Below are 16,281 nucleotides of genomic sequence, written 5' to 3'. Positions count from 1 at the left end.
CCCCCCCCCCCCTGCCTGCCTCTCTGCCTACCTGTGATCTCTCCTGTGCATTAAATAAATAAATAAAATCTTAAAAAAAGAAAGAAAGAAATATCCAGAGTAATATGAATAGAAACCTGTGACAGGGAAAAGCAGGGTAACACATTTTTTGCTGATTCATAAAAGTTTCAACTAATTTTTTTTTTTTTTTTTTTTTTGGGAAACATGAAGACCCACAATGTAAAAAATATTTTTCCCTTTAAATTGTAAAGGTATTAATGTGATCTCGGAAAGGAATTTAAGAATCACTGAATCTAGGTCACCACATTTCAAGGAACTATTCTACTTTATAAAGTACTAGTAACATAAGTTGGAGATAGAATATAAAATTTTCAGAAATAGAATATTTAAAAAATGTTCACACCTACAAGATACCTTAAAAACATATATAAGTACGTAGTATTATATTTACTAGAGGAAAAACTACATAAAAATTAGAATTTGTTGTGATTTTCTATATAATGTCTATATTTACACATCTCTAGCTTTTCTGTGTGGTTCATAATTATAAATGTGTAATGCCGAAGTTATACTGGATGAGTCAAGACAAGATTTCTCATTTTTTCCATGGATCTTCAGAAGATGTAGTGGGAGCTGAGTAGAAATATACAGAAAATGCTATTTAATTCCTGCTTTGGGAGGCATCTCACAATCCTATTTTTAGAGTACCTATCATCTGTATCAGATGGCAGAGGTAAAAATGGAAAAAGGGAAGACAGGAGGAAAATCTGAAGATTTCAGAATCATGGTTTCTACTGCTAATTCATAATCATTGATTTATTACCATATACTTAACCAAATCACAGCAACACTATAGAAATGCAGCTAAATCAGTTCTGTATTAATAGCTTCATATTGTGGTACAGACTGTTATTAATATCATTACTCTAGACACTAGCCATGTAGTTGACTTGGAGATCTCTCTATACCACCAACAACCTGGATAAGGTTAAGTGATACGAAAGTCAAATCCAAAAAATATATAAAATGTCTTTTTCTAGATATACTAGGAGCTGGCATTTTTCACATGACCTTTAAGCTATTCTTAAAGTGAGACTATTTTTAAAGTGATATGTTTGAGTGTCTGTATAGGTATATTAAAATGAGGTATTCATTTATCTGGTAATTCGAGACAAGAAGTAGATACTGTAACATTTTCTGATAAACATCTTCTGGCTCCATTATTTTATCAGTATGTATCCCATTACTGAAACTCTGGGATTCAAGAGAGCTTATCAGGAGAAGATAAATAGTGTAGAAGCAAAAACCATGCTGAGAAAGTAATTTCCCCTTTAGTACTATAAACCACCCACCACACAGCAATAAAGGACAAAATATTAACAGTTTATGGAAGTACACGCATGACATTTATGCAACGTTGATCATGCCTACAACTTGCAACGGGCTCTTCTCACTAATGGGTAGGGAAATTCAGGAACTTAATTCAGGAGCTGGTTGGTTTAAGAGGGAATGGGAGGTGACTGTCAATGGGGGTCAGTGACCACCTTTAAAGCCTTATTCTAGGTGGTTTCACATTTTCTGGTCTACCAGCAGGACCAAAAGGCAACAGAGAACATCCCTTTGCTCTTTTTACTCAAGGTAAGCTTCAAAGTTCCTATTTGCTGGGTTCTTTATATCCCTAGGCATTTCTAAAGTTGAGAATAGACCTGGTTATACAAACAGAGATCTCACCATAATATCCAAATAAACTTGCAATCCATCCTTTTGGTGATACAAAAGGAGACTCAGAAGGTGAACAATGTCTCATATCCTGTACTTTCAAAATGTATTTAATTTAAGTGGAATGTCAGTGCTCATAGAAGTACTCTTAAAACAGTAATATGTAAAATATTTCAATGTTAACTCTGAGGTTTTCTTAATATTTTTCATTCCAAAAATTGCATACTTACCTCTATGGACAATATCATTCTTATGGCACCAGTGAATAGCTTTGATTAACTGATAGATATAACTTTTAACTTTTTCAGGTGGAACTCCATTTGGCATTTCTTCCAGCAATTCAAGCATATTCTAAAAATTAAATAGAGAATCATTAATCTCTACAAATTAGGTAGACCCATAAATCATGTATTAACAATTTTAAAAAGCATCTTAGGGGCGCCTGGGTGGCTCAGTCGGTTAGGCATCTGCCTTCGGCTCAGGTCATGATCCGGGGTCCTGGTGGAGCCCCACCCACATCGGGCTCCTGGCTCGGTGGGAAGCCTGCTTCTCCCTCTCCCACTCCACCTGCTTATGTACCCTTGCTCGCTTGTTCTCTCTCTCTCTCTCTCTCATGAATGAATAGAATCTTAGCTAGATAGACAGACAGACGGACAGATAAGCAAGCATCTTGGATGAAAATTCACCCAATACATGCAAGCATTTTCAACAACTGTTTTGCTTTCCACCTACTATCTTTTTCATGCAGAAGCAGAATACTGTATTAAATCAAAGTTCTCTTTTAAGAGAAATTCCATTTTTACTACACCCCAGTGCTTCCCCAAATAATAACCCTGGCACTTTCCACTCTCCGTAAAACCTTTCAGGCATCACTTTAGAATAACTTCAAGGGAAAAGCAATACAAAGTAGAGATAAGATGCTGTAATGTAAAATGGAGGGGGGAAACAGTCATTTAAACACAGCCTCCTATGTACGTTTACTAGAACCTTGCAATAAAAATCAGGCCTTGAAAATATTTCTGGAATACCTGGAAAATATTCTTAAAAGAAAATGCTCCCTAAGATTAGGAGAGATCCATGCAATCAGTACAAAAATTAAGACAGGCCAGGGGCGCCTGGGTGGCTCAGTGGGTTAAGCCGCTGCCTTCGGCTCAGGTCATGATCTCAGGGTCCTGGGATCGAGTCCCGCATCGGGCTCTCTGCTCAGCAGGGAGCCTGCTTCCCTCTCTCTCTCTCTGCCTGCCTCTCCGACTACTTGTGATTTCTCTCTGTCAAATAAATAAATAAAATCTTTAAAAAAAAAAAAAATTAAGACAGGCCAGAAAATCTTGCTGAAATAAACATTGACAGACTCCCAACAAACCAAGTTCTGAAACTCTTAGTCTGGAGTCTAAAATTCATGTAAAATTTTTTTATTAAGCAGAAAATCCACTTAACCAGTCTCCACTGAATTTCCAGATTAACCACACATTTCCCATTGCCTCTGTAAGGTCAATACTAAGGTCCACAGCATGATTAGAGTTCATTTTCTGTAGACGACAATCTAGGAAAGCAGGAACAAAGTATGATCTGTGGATCTCTTAGGGGTGGTTACCAGATCTTGCAGAAGGCCCATAAAGTCAAAACTATATTCATAGCAACACTCAGCTTGTTGGCTCTTTCACTGTGTTTGTATTTACACCGATGACTCAAAGTAAGGATGGGGGAACTGGGGGCACCTTAAATCAATGCTACACGCTCGCAGTTTAAAAAAATAAAAAGACGAAAAGCCAGTTTTAGTTAAGGATGTCTTTTCTTGATGAAGCAGTAAAATTATTGCTTGTATTAAATTTCAACTTTTGAGTAGGTGTCTTTTTAGGAATCTACATGGTAAAATGAAGAATACACATGAAGCACTTCTGTTACATAACAAAGCAAGATGGTTGTCTTGAAGAAAATCACTTGCGTGATTGAGCTGCAAGCTCAACTAGCTGCTTGTTTCTGGCAGAACACCGTTTCTTACTTGAAAGAATGACCCACAATCAAATTTATGTTAACATGTAATGGGATTATTATTGTTATTCCTAAATGAATCAATAATTTATTTTTTAAAAATAAATAGTTACCATATAGTTACCATACCAGGTACCACCTACCTTCGTATTTATATGTGAGGAAGAAGGAAATATCTATTTGTTTAAGCCACTGTCGTCCTGTATCTCTAACAACGCCCTACCCTTTGAGAGCATCACTTTCCTGCCCTCTTGAGACTCTATTAATCGTTAGGCACTGCCGCTGATGGGAGGTAACCTTCCACTGAAAAACCACAGGGTCAGGGCAAAAACCCAGGCCTAGAGGGACACATATGGGAGCTCTGGGAGCAGCCCTGCCACTTAACAGCAAAGAGAGCTCAGACATAGAAACTGGTACACAGAGGTAATTTCCCCATTTGTTCATATTAAATTGTTATTAATCGTGAACTACCACCATGAGCAGAACAGAAATTTTAAAAAGACAAACTGAAATAGATCTGTCAGAATTTCATTATGTGGCAGTAGAAACTGCAAACTGCACGATTATTCTTGACAACTAAAATATAATATAAAGAGTTTCTGATTTTTACAACAGTCCTTTTTTATAACTTTTTGAGAAGTATTAAATTTCAGTTTAATTTTGGTGGGGAAGGTCCCTTAGGAAAATACCTAAATTGACAAAGGAAAAGAAACCTTAAGGGGCGCCTGGGTAGCTCAGTTGCTTAAGCATCTGACTCTTGATTTCGGCTCAGGTCATGGTCTCAGGGTTGTAGGATCGAGCCCCATGTCAGGCACCACGCTATGAGTGCAGCCTCTCTCTCTCTCTCCCTCTTCCCCTCCCCACCCCATCAAAAAAATAAAGATCTGTCCTCACTTAAAAAAAAGAAAAAGAAAAAGAAACCTTTAAGCAGATTTTGGAAAAGATACATAAAACAGTGTTTTAAAATGACAGAGAAAACTTATAATACTCTTCAAGTTTTGCTTGAAATGAAGTTACTATGTCCATTTACTTTCATTAGAAAAATAATTTGTAAAGGCTGAATTAAGTCAAAAGCCACATTCCTGGTCCGTCGTCTTGGCAACATTGCTTTCTATTTTGTAATGGTGATGGTGGTGATGACATGGTCATTTATGGCACAGAAAGCAGCTGGTAAACATAAGTCTCTCCACTCTTCACCTTCTTCAGAAAGCCTCATTTTATAATTTAGAAATTTCTCATTTTATCATGCAGATTCCTAAAAAGACATATACTCCAGAAGTGAAATTTAATAAAAGTAATAATTTTTACTGTTGTTTTGGTAACAGGAAATCTGGAGCCACATACTCATTCATCAAGGAAACCTCTAAAAGGTCCACCTGGCTCAGTTTATTTTACTCTTGTTAAGGTAATTATTTCAGTTTTGGACAATAACCAACCACTGTAGGGCTGCTGCTCTCAAAGAAATTCAAAGACATACGTATTGATTACTGTAGCATACACTTGCCCCTGGGCCACATATCATTGAAGTGGTCACTAATAGTTACCAATTTAAAAAAATGAAAAGCAAGTATGCTAACAACTGAAGTGTATATACTTTTCTACTTTTCTCCCATGCTTCCAATTCCTTAGATGCGGCCGCATCTACCTCCTCATGCCTCACCTTATGCCTCCTGGCACATCTCTTTCCCTTAAAGCCAAAGCACAGGCAATTCACAAAAGGCTGCTCCATGAGCCCACTCATTCGCCACTCTAGGTCGGATTTAGGCAGTCATCCTATGCTGGCAGGCTGCTTTCCACACCTCTGTCATCCTATGTCATCACTGTCAATTTACTTGTCTCTCTCTCAGAGGCCTTGCCTAGGTTTAATTTAAATGAACCAAGTCTAAAAATTACTTGTTGAACACAGATTCTAAAACATCAGAAGCCAAATTAATTCACTGTTGAAATGTAAGATGATCTCTGTAGAGTTAAATTACACAAAATACTTCAATACATTTCAGGGCTTCTAATGATTATGGATAATAATTTCATTTTTAAAATACCAAGAGTTTGAGTACATTGACAAATCACACTAGATAATAATACTTCTTTGAAAACTGCCAGAAACAACCCTAAATAAAAAAATCAGGCAGGGGCGCGTGGCTGCCTCAGTTGGTAGGGCATGCAACTCTTGATCTCAGGGACATGAGTTCAAGCCACATGCTGGGTGTAGAGATTATTTTAAAAAAATAAAATAAAAGTTAAAAAAAATCAGGCAAATCTCCTCACTATCAATTAGTGACTTACTTTTTCAACATACTCAAACACCAAGTACAATTTCCCCCTCCGACGAAAGGCTTCCTTCAGCTCCACGATGTTTTCCTGCTTGAGAGTACGAAGCATTTTAAGCTCTCGTAAAGTCGTTTCCTTGACTTCTTCATTTTCTAGAATGTAAACAATGGTGAATAGAGTAAAATTAAAGCTTTCAAGCTACTGTTCAAAAATTCTAAAGTGAAAACATACCAATTTCCCTTTCCACTTGGAGTACTTCTGCATAAGGAGTTCAAGGATGGAAGATTAAATACCACATTTTCTTGTTGAAAGGATCAAGAATTAGCATCTTACAGAAGAAAAGGCTTACTTGACCAGCATGCACATAATTTTCTGCTTGTGTTTTCTTATACTCCCTTTTGCAAAGTAATGTACAAACACATACCGACAGATACGACGTATAAATCCACTGTCCTTTTCATTCTAACACTACGCACTGAGAAAGAAGGAGTTTAAGAGGGTAAGAAGGAATCAGCTGTATCAGTGTGCAGAGGAGCCTCTATGCAGCATCTGTTGCAGCTGATGTTTTTAACTTTGGCCTGTAGTTTTGGCTTAAAAGAACATTTTATCGTTCAGGCTGCATGCAAGTCACCTCAGTGAGCAGAGGTCACATACCAGGCACCCACAGTGCAGCTCACAGTCAAGTTGCAGGAATTTCTAAGAGTGTCTGATCTCTCTGAATAGCAGCTGCTATAGGTTCCTGCTGTCTTCCTGTGGCATGTCCATCTGCCCATCTCAGATGGTGTAGCTGTACTGGGATGCAGAACTTACGCTGAACCAATACAGCCTCCCATATCGTCTACTTCACCCATGATAGCCCCCACAGGCATGGAGAAGGACGGAAATCACATGAACTCTAATGGACGAATTGGCAGGGGAGAAGGAAAGGAATACTTTATTTTAAAAGAGTTTTTACGATACCTTCAGATTTAGCCCAGAAGTTCTAACTACCATGTTCACATATACACATATAGGTGTGCACACACAGAAGACGACAGGTTCATAATCCTTTATCTCCAACTTCAAAAATCAGTCTAAAAACTGAACACTTCTTCCAAGTTTATGGCAAGTCTCCTCAGAAGTAAAACCTGAACTGACACGAGACCACTTATATTCTTTGTTTATCCCACTTAGTATGTGGGATATGTTTATTTATTTATTTTATTTTTTTTTCTAAAGATTTTATTTATTTATTTGACAGACAGACATCACAAGTAGGCAGAGAGGCAGGCAGAGAGAGAGGAGGAAGCAGGCTCCCCGCTGAGCAGAGAGCCTGATGCAGGGCTCGATCCCAGAACCGAGATCATGACCTGAGCAGAAGGCAGAGGCTTAACCCAGTGAGCCACCCAGGTGCCCCCTGGGTGCACATAAAATAAAATATGTTTATTTTATGTAAAGTATGTTTACTTTAGAAAAACTACCTGACTACAAGGTGCTAAAGTAGCATGCAGTATTTCCATTCTAAATCCCCAAAGTTATAAATTCTATAACACATTTGTCCCCAAGGTTTGGGGTCATAGTCAAAATCCTAGCTTGAGAGTCTAAGTTTTTTGAGTCTCAGGTTCAGTCATATCTAACCGCCCTCAGGTTCAGGGAAGAAGAAAATGGAGTTTGGGGATGAAAGTGAGAAAGATGAAAATGTCTCTAGAGACAAATGCTTCCTAAGCAAGATACACAAGAGAAAAGGGGCTGAATCTTCCCTCCAAATGAGGGAGAGAAGATTCTCAATCAGGAGCCAGGAGTACTTTTCAGATTATTTTCTATCCCAGCCCATTTCTCAGCCTCTGTTCAAACTGAGTTTCAAGAATAAAGAGATAGTAATAAAAACAGGGGCTTTGTAGCACCAGAGTATCTGTAATAAACAGGGAACATAAAGTCAACACTCCTTTGAGAACGGTTACACAAGTGAAATATCCCCCTTATTTCAGCAAAAACAACGGCTGGGGAATGCTGGAGCAGAGATTAGAAAAGGACAGAGAAAGATATTGCCTATCAGAAAGCAAGAGCTAGCAGTACCAAGGCCAGCAGTGGCATAAGCAGTGAGCCAGTCCAGTCCACACCAGGGGGGAGGGGGGTTAACGGGGAACTGAGGACTCACGGCCGCCCTCCCCCTGCCCAGTCACGGGAAAAGAACGTGACACAGTGGGGGCCACCTGGCAATAGGGGGAATGTATGAGTTGTGATCAGGGATTTCCCAAAGTGGCTTAGAGGACTGTGGTGGGACAGAGGTCCAGCTGTTTTGCAAACTGGGGCTAAGCCAGGGACGTGGTGTTCTGTGACTTTTAGAAATGCTAAAACGTAGGGAACACTAAAAAGCCTTTTGTGCTATGAGGTAGGTTCACCTGCTTCTCCACTACCCCATCTGGTTTACTTTCAAGACTGGGGTAATCAAACTGAAGTTCACCTATCTCTAATACACAGAATGCCACCCAGGTTTCAATACAAAGCAAACAATCTTCTAACAAGGCAGTAACTCAATACAGACCAGTACACTGATTACTCCTGACCTGGCTCCTGTCTGCTCTTCCGTCCCCATCTCGTGTCCTTCCTTCCCCTCCCTCACGTTAGTCTTCCAATTCCCAAAATAGCTCCGTTATTCTTTCGCGCTCAGGGCCTTTGAACTTGTTCCCTCTGCCTGGAACTGACATTCTACAACTCAGACTCCTTACAGGGCTGGTTCCTCTTCGGGGTTCAGTTTAAAGAGCGCTCCTCACAAGCTTTGCCCAGATCACAAGACCAAAGCAGGCTTCCATCCCTATTATTCCTTATCATTCTACTTTGAGCTTTTCTTTCGCAGACCTTCTCACCATTTTTATTTATAGATTGTTTTGCTTACAGGTGGCTACCCCTGCTAAACTAAGAGCTCTCAGAGGACAGGCCCAAGTTCTGCTGTTCAACAATACTCACTCAACCACCTAGGACTGCACCTGGCCACAAAGGGATCAATGAATACTTCTGACAAAAATGAGGAAATCTTCACTCATATGTGGCTAGCTTTCATTCATGGGAGGCAGCAACGGGATGGCAAGCAAGAGGTACTTCATCCTCTCAGTTTTGAGTACAATGCTTTCCATCTTGTCTCTAGAAGGTTGAGAAGGGCAGCTTTTCAGGCAGGAAGACAAACTAAATTCATTTTCCCCTATTCATCTCCATGCCTGGTTGTCTTCTGCAATATGTGATTATAAAATAGGGAGCTTCAAAAAAACTGAAAGGACTAAGGGTCAAGAACACATATATATTTAACCATTAACAACATCCGTAAGCTTTGCTGGAGCTGGGTACAAATGAATGTTGCAACTAAGTCAAAAGTAAATACAGCTGGTGTATCTTTTCTAGTCAAATGCTTGGTGAATTCTTGGCACCCAAAACGCAACTGAAACAAGGGAGCTTTGTATTATTAGCAGCTTGGGGCAGTTTCATTTTGCGAACAGACAGAGCCACCTCAGGATGGCTGGAGTCGAACGGCTTTAGAAGGAACCCTGGAGTAGGATTTGGAAGACCTGGAGTTTGAATCCTGCTAATGAACCAACACTGTGAAATATGATGTTGGGCAAGCCACTTACCTTTTCATTCATAAAGTAACTAAATAAATAGGCACCCTCCCCACCCACACAGACCCTAAAAAAAAATCCCATGGCTTTTTCCAAATCTAATAATCAATTATTTCTTTCCATTAAAATCTCATTGATTATGAGCGTGAACCTCCCTGGATTTTGCTATTCTGTGATATAGACATCATTCAAATCTATACCAACTCTACATAAAAATGGCTAAAGAAGAAAGAGAAATGATCTTTGAAAAGCAGCTCACAAAATCACCTAGCATATGGGGCCCAAACCACCTCATTTGAGCTGCCTGTCCATTTTAGGAAATGAAGGCTGCTCTAATGTATGCCTGTCTCAGATATTAAAAGGTGAAGCAAGCACTTTGGCACTAAGAATGTAATGAACCGCAACAGGCAGGAAATGGGAGTTACGAATTCCCTAAGTGCAAGCAAAATGCACACTCTTCATTACTTGGTCTATCCTATTATTTTTGTTTCTTTAAGTACTTTTTTTTTTTCTTTAAGTACTTTTAAGGCTCCTGGCCTACCCTGTACTTGGACAAAACTGTGGCACTAAATGATGAGATAATGGGGAAAAGCAATGCACATTGTACGTACACATGCTTCTCACCTCAGGTTCAGAAAGCAGCCAAGCTCTTCAGCGAGGCATTGTTTAAAAGTGGTAGCACAGCCTACTGCCAGGAGCACAAAAATCCCTGCCTTCCAGCTGAAATAATCCTGCAGATTGTTTATTTAGGCTAGGCTTTCTCCAGTTTACAAATGAAGAAACGACATCTAGAAAGAGTAACTTCCTCAGGGTGAGTGAAGGGAATGCCACACTGAGTAGAAGACAAGGAGGCAGGCAACATGGTATAAGGCAGTGGGCAAGCTTTAGAGAATTAGTCCGAACACCCAAGCTCAGGTCTGCGCTCTGCTACTGCTTAGCTGAGTGGCAAAGCAACATGGTATGTGTTACGGGTAGAAGAAAAACTCGACAAAGATTTTGAGGTCTGCATCTTTCCCAGTTAATTACATACTACCTGTGCAGCTTTGGGCCTTGGATTCCTTGGCTGTAAACCGGAGCTGGATTTTTCCTAGATGATTCTGAAGGTCCTTCCAGCTCTAAGACCTGGTGCTTCCATGCAAGTCCTACTTATGTATATGTCAATGGACCTGGTCCTCAGTTACCAGTGAGGGTGTATAGCTTAGTACAGGCAGCAAGTCTGACAATGTTACATAAATTCTTTGGAGTGATGATTAAATGGCAGGGTAGAGAAAGGACGGTAAATAAGAAAGAAACAAAGAACTAACCTACTTTTAGCTCACCAGTCAGACAAGTTAACACACTAAAAATCAAGAAAGGAGATTCACTAAAGTAAATGAAAACAATTCTTAAGAAAAAAAAAAAAACAGGAGTGAAAGAAATGCAAAGTAAGTAATAGAGAAAAATCTAAAGATGAGCAGAAACACTATCGTAACTCTATTTTTAAGGAACTGAGGGCTCAGAAAAGATATCCAGAAATAGCTGTAACCTACTTTATGAAATCACAAACCTGACATTCTTGTATAGCCAAAGAGGCCCCCCAAAATGGACCCTTAAGTGGATACAATGGAGGAGAAAAAAGCCAACCCATCTTTGTGCAAAACTATAAGGGTACCGTATTTGAGTCTGGTTGCCCTGACTAAAGAAGAAATACCACCAAGAGGGTAATTAACATGGCCAAGGGGTCTGAATGGCGGTACTGCCACCATATATACAAAAAAAAAAAAAAGAAAGAAAGAAAAGAAAATCCTTAAATCTTCAGCAATGAAGACTGGGTAAAGCACAAAAGAAATTTATTAAATTATGAAAGGTGCAAATATTCATCAAATCCTAGAAGAATCCCTGAAGCTTGAAAGAGTTCCATTCTGGACATTAAAAGAAATGTGGTGAAATCACGACTAGCCAGAATGCTTAAGCTTCGTTAACTGAATTCTCTGTTTAACCAAAGGTAGGAAAGTTTAAGGCCTCTCTTATAGAGAAATCTGGTTTCTTAATTTAAGGACCAAAGACTATGAACTCTTATTTTGTACCATTGTACAAAATGAGACCAGAGTTTCCTCAATCCAGAGATCAGGATAGAGCTTTCTAAAGTCTGGGTAAAAATAAGGATGAAATCAAATGGAGGAAGGAAGGGATGACCAATTAAATATTTTCTCATGTTTAAAAAAAATAAATATGTCCATTCCAAGAGAAAAAATATTTATCTACAGAAAAGATAAGCAGGATATGAAATGCAAGCCATTTTACTTGATATAAAAGTAGAGGCACAACCTATATTCCATCTTAACTATGGACTACCATACAGCTCCCTGAGAATCAGCCTCCTTGCCACATAGCAAGGCCCAGTGACCCTCCTGAACCCATCACCTGTACTTTTAGGGAAAGACTATGAAGTCCTAAGAAGCAAAAGATGTTCTCACATCAGAAGATCCAAAGGTATGTCAAAAATAATTCCTAACAACGTGGATGGAACTAGAGCGTATCATGCTTAGCGAAATAAGTCAAGCGGAGAAAGACAACTATCAAATGATCTCCCTGATATGGGGAAGTGGTGATGCAACATGGGGGCTTAAGGGGGTAGGAGAAGAATAAATGAAACAAGATGGGATCGGGAGGGAGACAAACCATAAGTGACTCTTAATCTCACAAAACAAACTGAGGGGTGCTGGGGGGAGGGGGGTTGGGAGAAGGAGGGTGGGGTTATGGACATTGGGGAAAGTATGTACTTTGGTGAGTGCTGTGAAGTGTGTAAACCTGGCGATTCACAGACCTGTACCCCTGGGGATAAAAATATATTATAGGTTTATAAAAAATTAAAAATTAATAATTTAAAAAAAAAGATTGGAGAAAGATTTAAATAGACCAGGAGAACAAAGCATTTTCAAAACTCTAAAATACTTAAGAAATCTTGATGATAAACAATTGATATGCTATTTATCAATTTAGCCATTTATTAAATCTTCTCTCAATGATAATATAGAAAGTATGTGATTAGCTCCTTCCTTATACCTGAAATAAAGTGTTTGCTTAGAAAAAAAAAAATCCTGGGCGCCTGGGTGGTTCAGTGGGTTGGGCCGCTGCCTTTGGCTCAGGTCAGGTCATGATCTCAGGGCCCTGGAATCGAGTCCCGCATCGGGCTCTCTGCTCAGCAGGGAGCCTGCTTCTTCCTTCTCTCTGCCTGCCTCTCTGCCTACTTGTGATCTCTCTCTGTCAAATAAATAAATAAAAAATCTTAAAAAAAAAAAAAGAAAAGAAAAAGAAAAAAAAAATCCTAGATCACAGGACCTTCTCAAGTAAAATATGAACACACAATGTTTATAATTCTTGTTAATTCAAATCTATCTAGGCTAAATCATGGCTATTGGATTATTCACTAACTTGTGGATGGCAGACATTTGTATAGGTGTGTGCATGAGAATGAGCCTTCCACAGTGACAGAAGATTATCATCTGAACATCAAATCTCATTGTACAAAATTCGAGTTATAGGAAGGGTAGATGAATTAGGCTAAATTTATCATTATACATAGTCCAAAAAATATCTTTCATTGGAATCATTTCTAGTAACTCTTTGGGCTGTAGTCATTTTTCCTCTTCTCAGAAAATCCAAATACTAAACAGAACTAATACTATGAAGACTCCTGGATGATTAGGTGTTTATAGCTAATGTTTCTCTGTGAGAATTTACATTAATAGAAAACTCACAGGGGCACCTGGGTGGCTCAATCAGTTAAGCGTCTGACTCTTGGTTTTAGCTCAGGTCATGGTCTCATGGGTCATGAGATCAAGCTGTGCTTTGGGCTCTGTGCTAGGCTCAGAGCCTGCTTAAGATTCTCCCTCTTCTTCTCTCTCTGTCCCTTCCCACCACTCGGATGTGTGCGTGCGTTCTCTCTCTCTTAAAAAATATTAACTGAGGGGCACCTGGGTGGCTCAGTGGCTTAAAACCTCTGCCTGTGGCTCAGGTCAGGATCCCAGAGTCCTGGGATCGAGCCCCACATTGGGCTCTCTGTTCAGCAGGGAGCCTGCTTCCTCCTCTCTCTCTCTGCCTGCTTCTCTGCCTACTTGTGATCTCTGTCTGTCAAATAAATAAATAAAATCTTTTTAAAAAATTAACTGAAACTCTACATTGATGATAATGAATAAAGAGGCAAAAGTGATCAAAATAAAAAATATATTAACTAATGAAAAGATCTCAGATAAAAATGTCATCACTCACACAAGTCCTCCACTTTAACATGAGTTTGTATCCCCACCCAGTATGTCAGTCTTAAGGAAAATCATAGACAAAAGACACTGATAAATGATCTGATGGAGTTCTAACAGCTAGTAACTGGAGAATAAAAAACTGACTAGGATGAAGACAGAGAGACGGGGACAAAAATAAAGGGAAAACTGACAAAACCCTTGGTGTATTTTTTAATGAGTCTCTTTTTTTTTAATCTCCCAAAAAAGGTAACACTTGATTCTTTTTTTCTAAGGAACAGCAAATAGTTGCTATTATAATCCAAATTTTGTTAACTATAAGATAAAGTAACTTATTTTTATTATTTTTGTTCCGTTTTCCCCACTTAAAGTTCCAGTCTAACTTTTTATTTACTATTAAAGTTTGGTTCCCATTTTAGATAGGCGTCTATTACCCTGGGATAACAAGAACAGCTTGAATTAAATAGTGGTCTACCTTAAAATGTACTTTCAAAAACATTTTATATAAATTTGTGGATAAATATGAATTTAATAAGAAAATAGGAGATGATCACAATCTTTTAAAGCTAATAGAAGATAATATATACTCTCACAAAATACCGCTTTATATTATCAGTATGAGAATACTTGACTAGCTTGAATGCAAATCAGACCAAGTTCAGATTCTATTTCAGTGTAAGCGTTTTTATAGGATTCTTTCATGATCTTCATAAAGATTTTTAAACACTGGGTTTAGAACATTCACTATCATAATAACAGCAGAATATTTTTAGAGTAACTAATAAATGAGATTAATAAGAACTATATGACAATAAGGAATTATGATAAAACTCGATTTTTTTTTAAAGATTTTATTTATTTATTTGACAGAGAGCTCACGTAGACAGAGAGGCAGTAAGAGAGAGAGGAGGAAGCAGGCTCCCCGCCAAGCAGAAAGCCCGATGCGGGGTTCGATCCCAGGACCCTGGGATCATGACCCGAGCTGAAGGCAGAGACTTTAACCCACTGAGCCACCCAGGCGCCCTGAAACTCTATTTTTATTAGAACTGTCCTGACTGAAATTTAAGCTGATCAAATGGTTCAGAATTAAGTGATTGCCATAGGGGTTGAATGGACATTCCCATCTGTACTGAACTATTTATGTGCACTTCACATTCCAGAAGGGCTGCTCACCACACACGTTCCCTTAGTTCTGTTATGGGTGGGTGATAAGGCTGCATGTCCCTGAGCTCTGGTAACTGATAATGGTCTGGCAGAGATGAGGGCAGAGGGGATTCATGCTTTGTCAGCACACAGAAATGAAGGCTGATCAAATGTTTTATATAATGTCTAGACTATTCATAGACTTTCTGGATGCCACAGCTAGAAACAATGTGTCTTGCCTCAAAATTACTCAAATTCATTCAGGCACTGACTGCTTTCTACTCCTTTTTATTGCTTTTTTTTTTTTTAAACAGGTCTTAATCCTACCAAGCTTTCTGAAATTACACACACCTGACTTACCTTCATGTCTCTTACAGCACCTGGCTCGGTGCTCAGTAAATCTCAACAGATATGCTACTGATTACCACTCTGAAGGTACCAGGTACAAACACATGGTTTAACTGAAGCTAAGAATTGGTATGCACAGAACAGGGATTGTGAAGAATATGGCAACTTAGTTTTTTTTCTTGTTGTTTTGTTTTTGCTTTGTTTTGTTTTTTGTTTTTAAAGCAATGGCATACGTGACCTAGATTGTACTGCCTTTCAAAAACTTCACGACAGTTATTATTTTTGGTGGTAACCGATGCTTGACGATGTGCCTTACAAGATGAATGCAGTCAGAAGTCTTTACATGAAGGCAAAGGTTATGCTTTGATCTACTGTTGCAACCACTCTTTTTAGTAGATCACCATTTGTCTCTTGGCCACCTGTGGTTAGCCCAAAGCCACTGCTCAAAGAGCTCACTGCCAATGGTCTCAGAGTGGACTGGCCTAGGGCTATTGTTTCCTGTTGGACTACAGGTACATCATTTAGAGCAGATTTTTTTTTTTCTTTACAACAAGCTAAAAGCATTTTTTTTTTTTTAATTATTGCCTTCTTTTTAAGGCTGGCAAGACAATGGCTGCTAAGGGTTTCCCAGATGATGTGATGTGCTCCACATAACCAGAACATCAGAGGTGGGTTCTATCAAATACTACTGAATCTACCCCAGGACTTTATTACTGAGCCCTTTTTGTTATTTAATGTTTGCTAAGTCTCTAAAGTAGGAGTGAGGAAACTGTTCACAAACATAGAGGCTGGTGTCTTCCAGCACTTAGTCAATGTGTGCTGATGGAGGTAGGCTATGACTGCTATTGTCATACTTCCAATTAGATAGGAAAGTTAACGCTATGCCGGTCCTCTTAGCACTACTTTTCACAAAGCAAGTTATGATTCAGTGGTAAAAAAATTAATGTCACATTGATGCCACAAATAGGCATTTATGTGAA

General features: G+C 38.9%; 1 protein-coding gene across 7 annotated transcripts in view; it reads right to left on the bottom strand.

Annotated features, from left to right (window-relative positions):
- Positions 1 to 16,281, bottom strand: part of CDKL5 (cyclin dependent kinase like 5) — a 226,528-nt gene that overhangs the window by 69,056 nt on the left and 141,191 nt on the right. For all 7 annotated transcript variants that reach the window (XM_032329648.1, XM_032329652.1, XM_032329649.1 and 4 more), the window contains 2 exons: positions 5,998 to 6,134; positions 1,950 to 2,070 (listed from right to left, as the gene is read on the bottom strand). In XM_032329648.1, coding sequence (XP_032185539.1) covers positions 1,950 to 2,070; positions 5,998 to 6,134 — 258 coding nt within the window. The remainder of the gene's footprint in view (positions 1 to 1,949; positions 2,071 to 5,997; positions 6,135 to 16,281) is intronic.

This window comes from Mustela erminea, chromosome X, assembly GCF_009829155.1.
Source record: "Mustela erminea isolate mMusErm1 chromosome X, mMusErm1.Pri, whole genome shotgun sequence".
NCBI classification, from domain to species: Eukaryota; Metazoa; Chordata; class Mammalia; order Carnivora; family Mustelidae; genus Mustela; species Mustela erminea.
The sequence above is the reverse complement of the archived record's forward strand: the minus strand, read 5'-3'. Positions and strand labels throughout refer to the sequence as shown.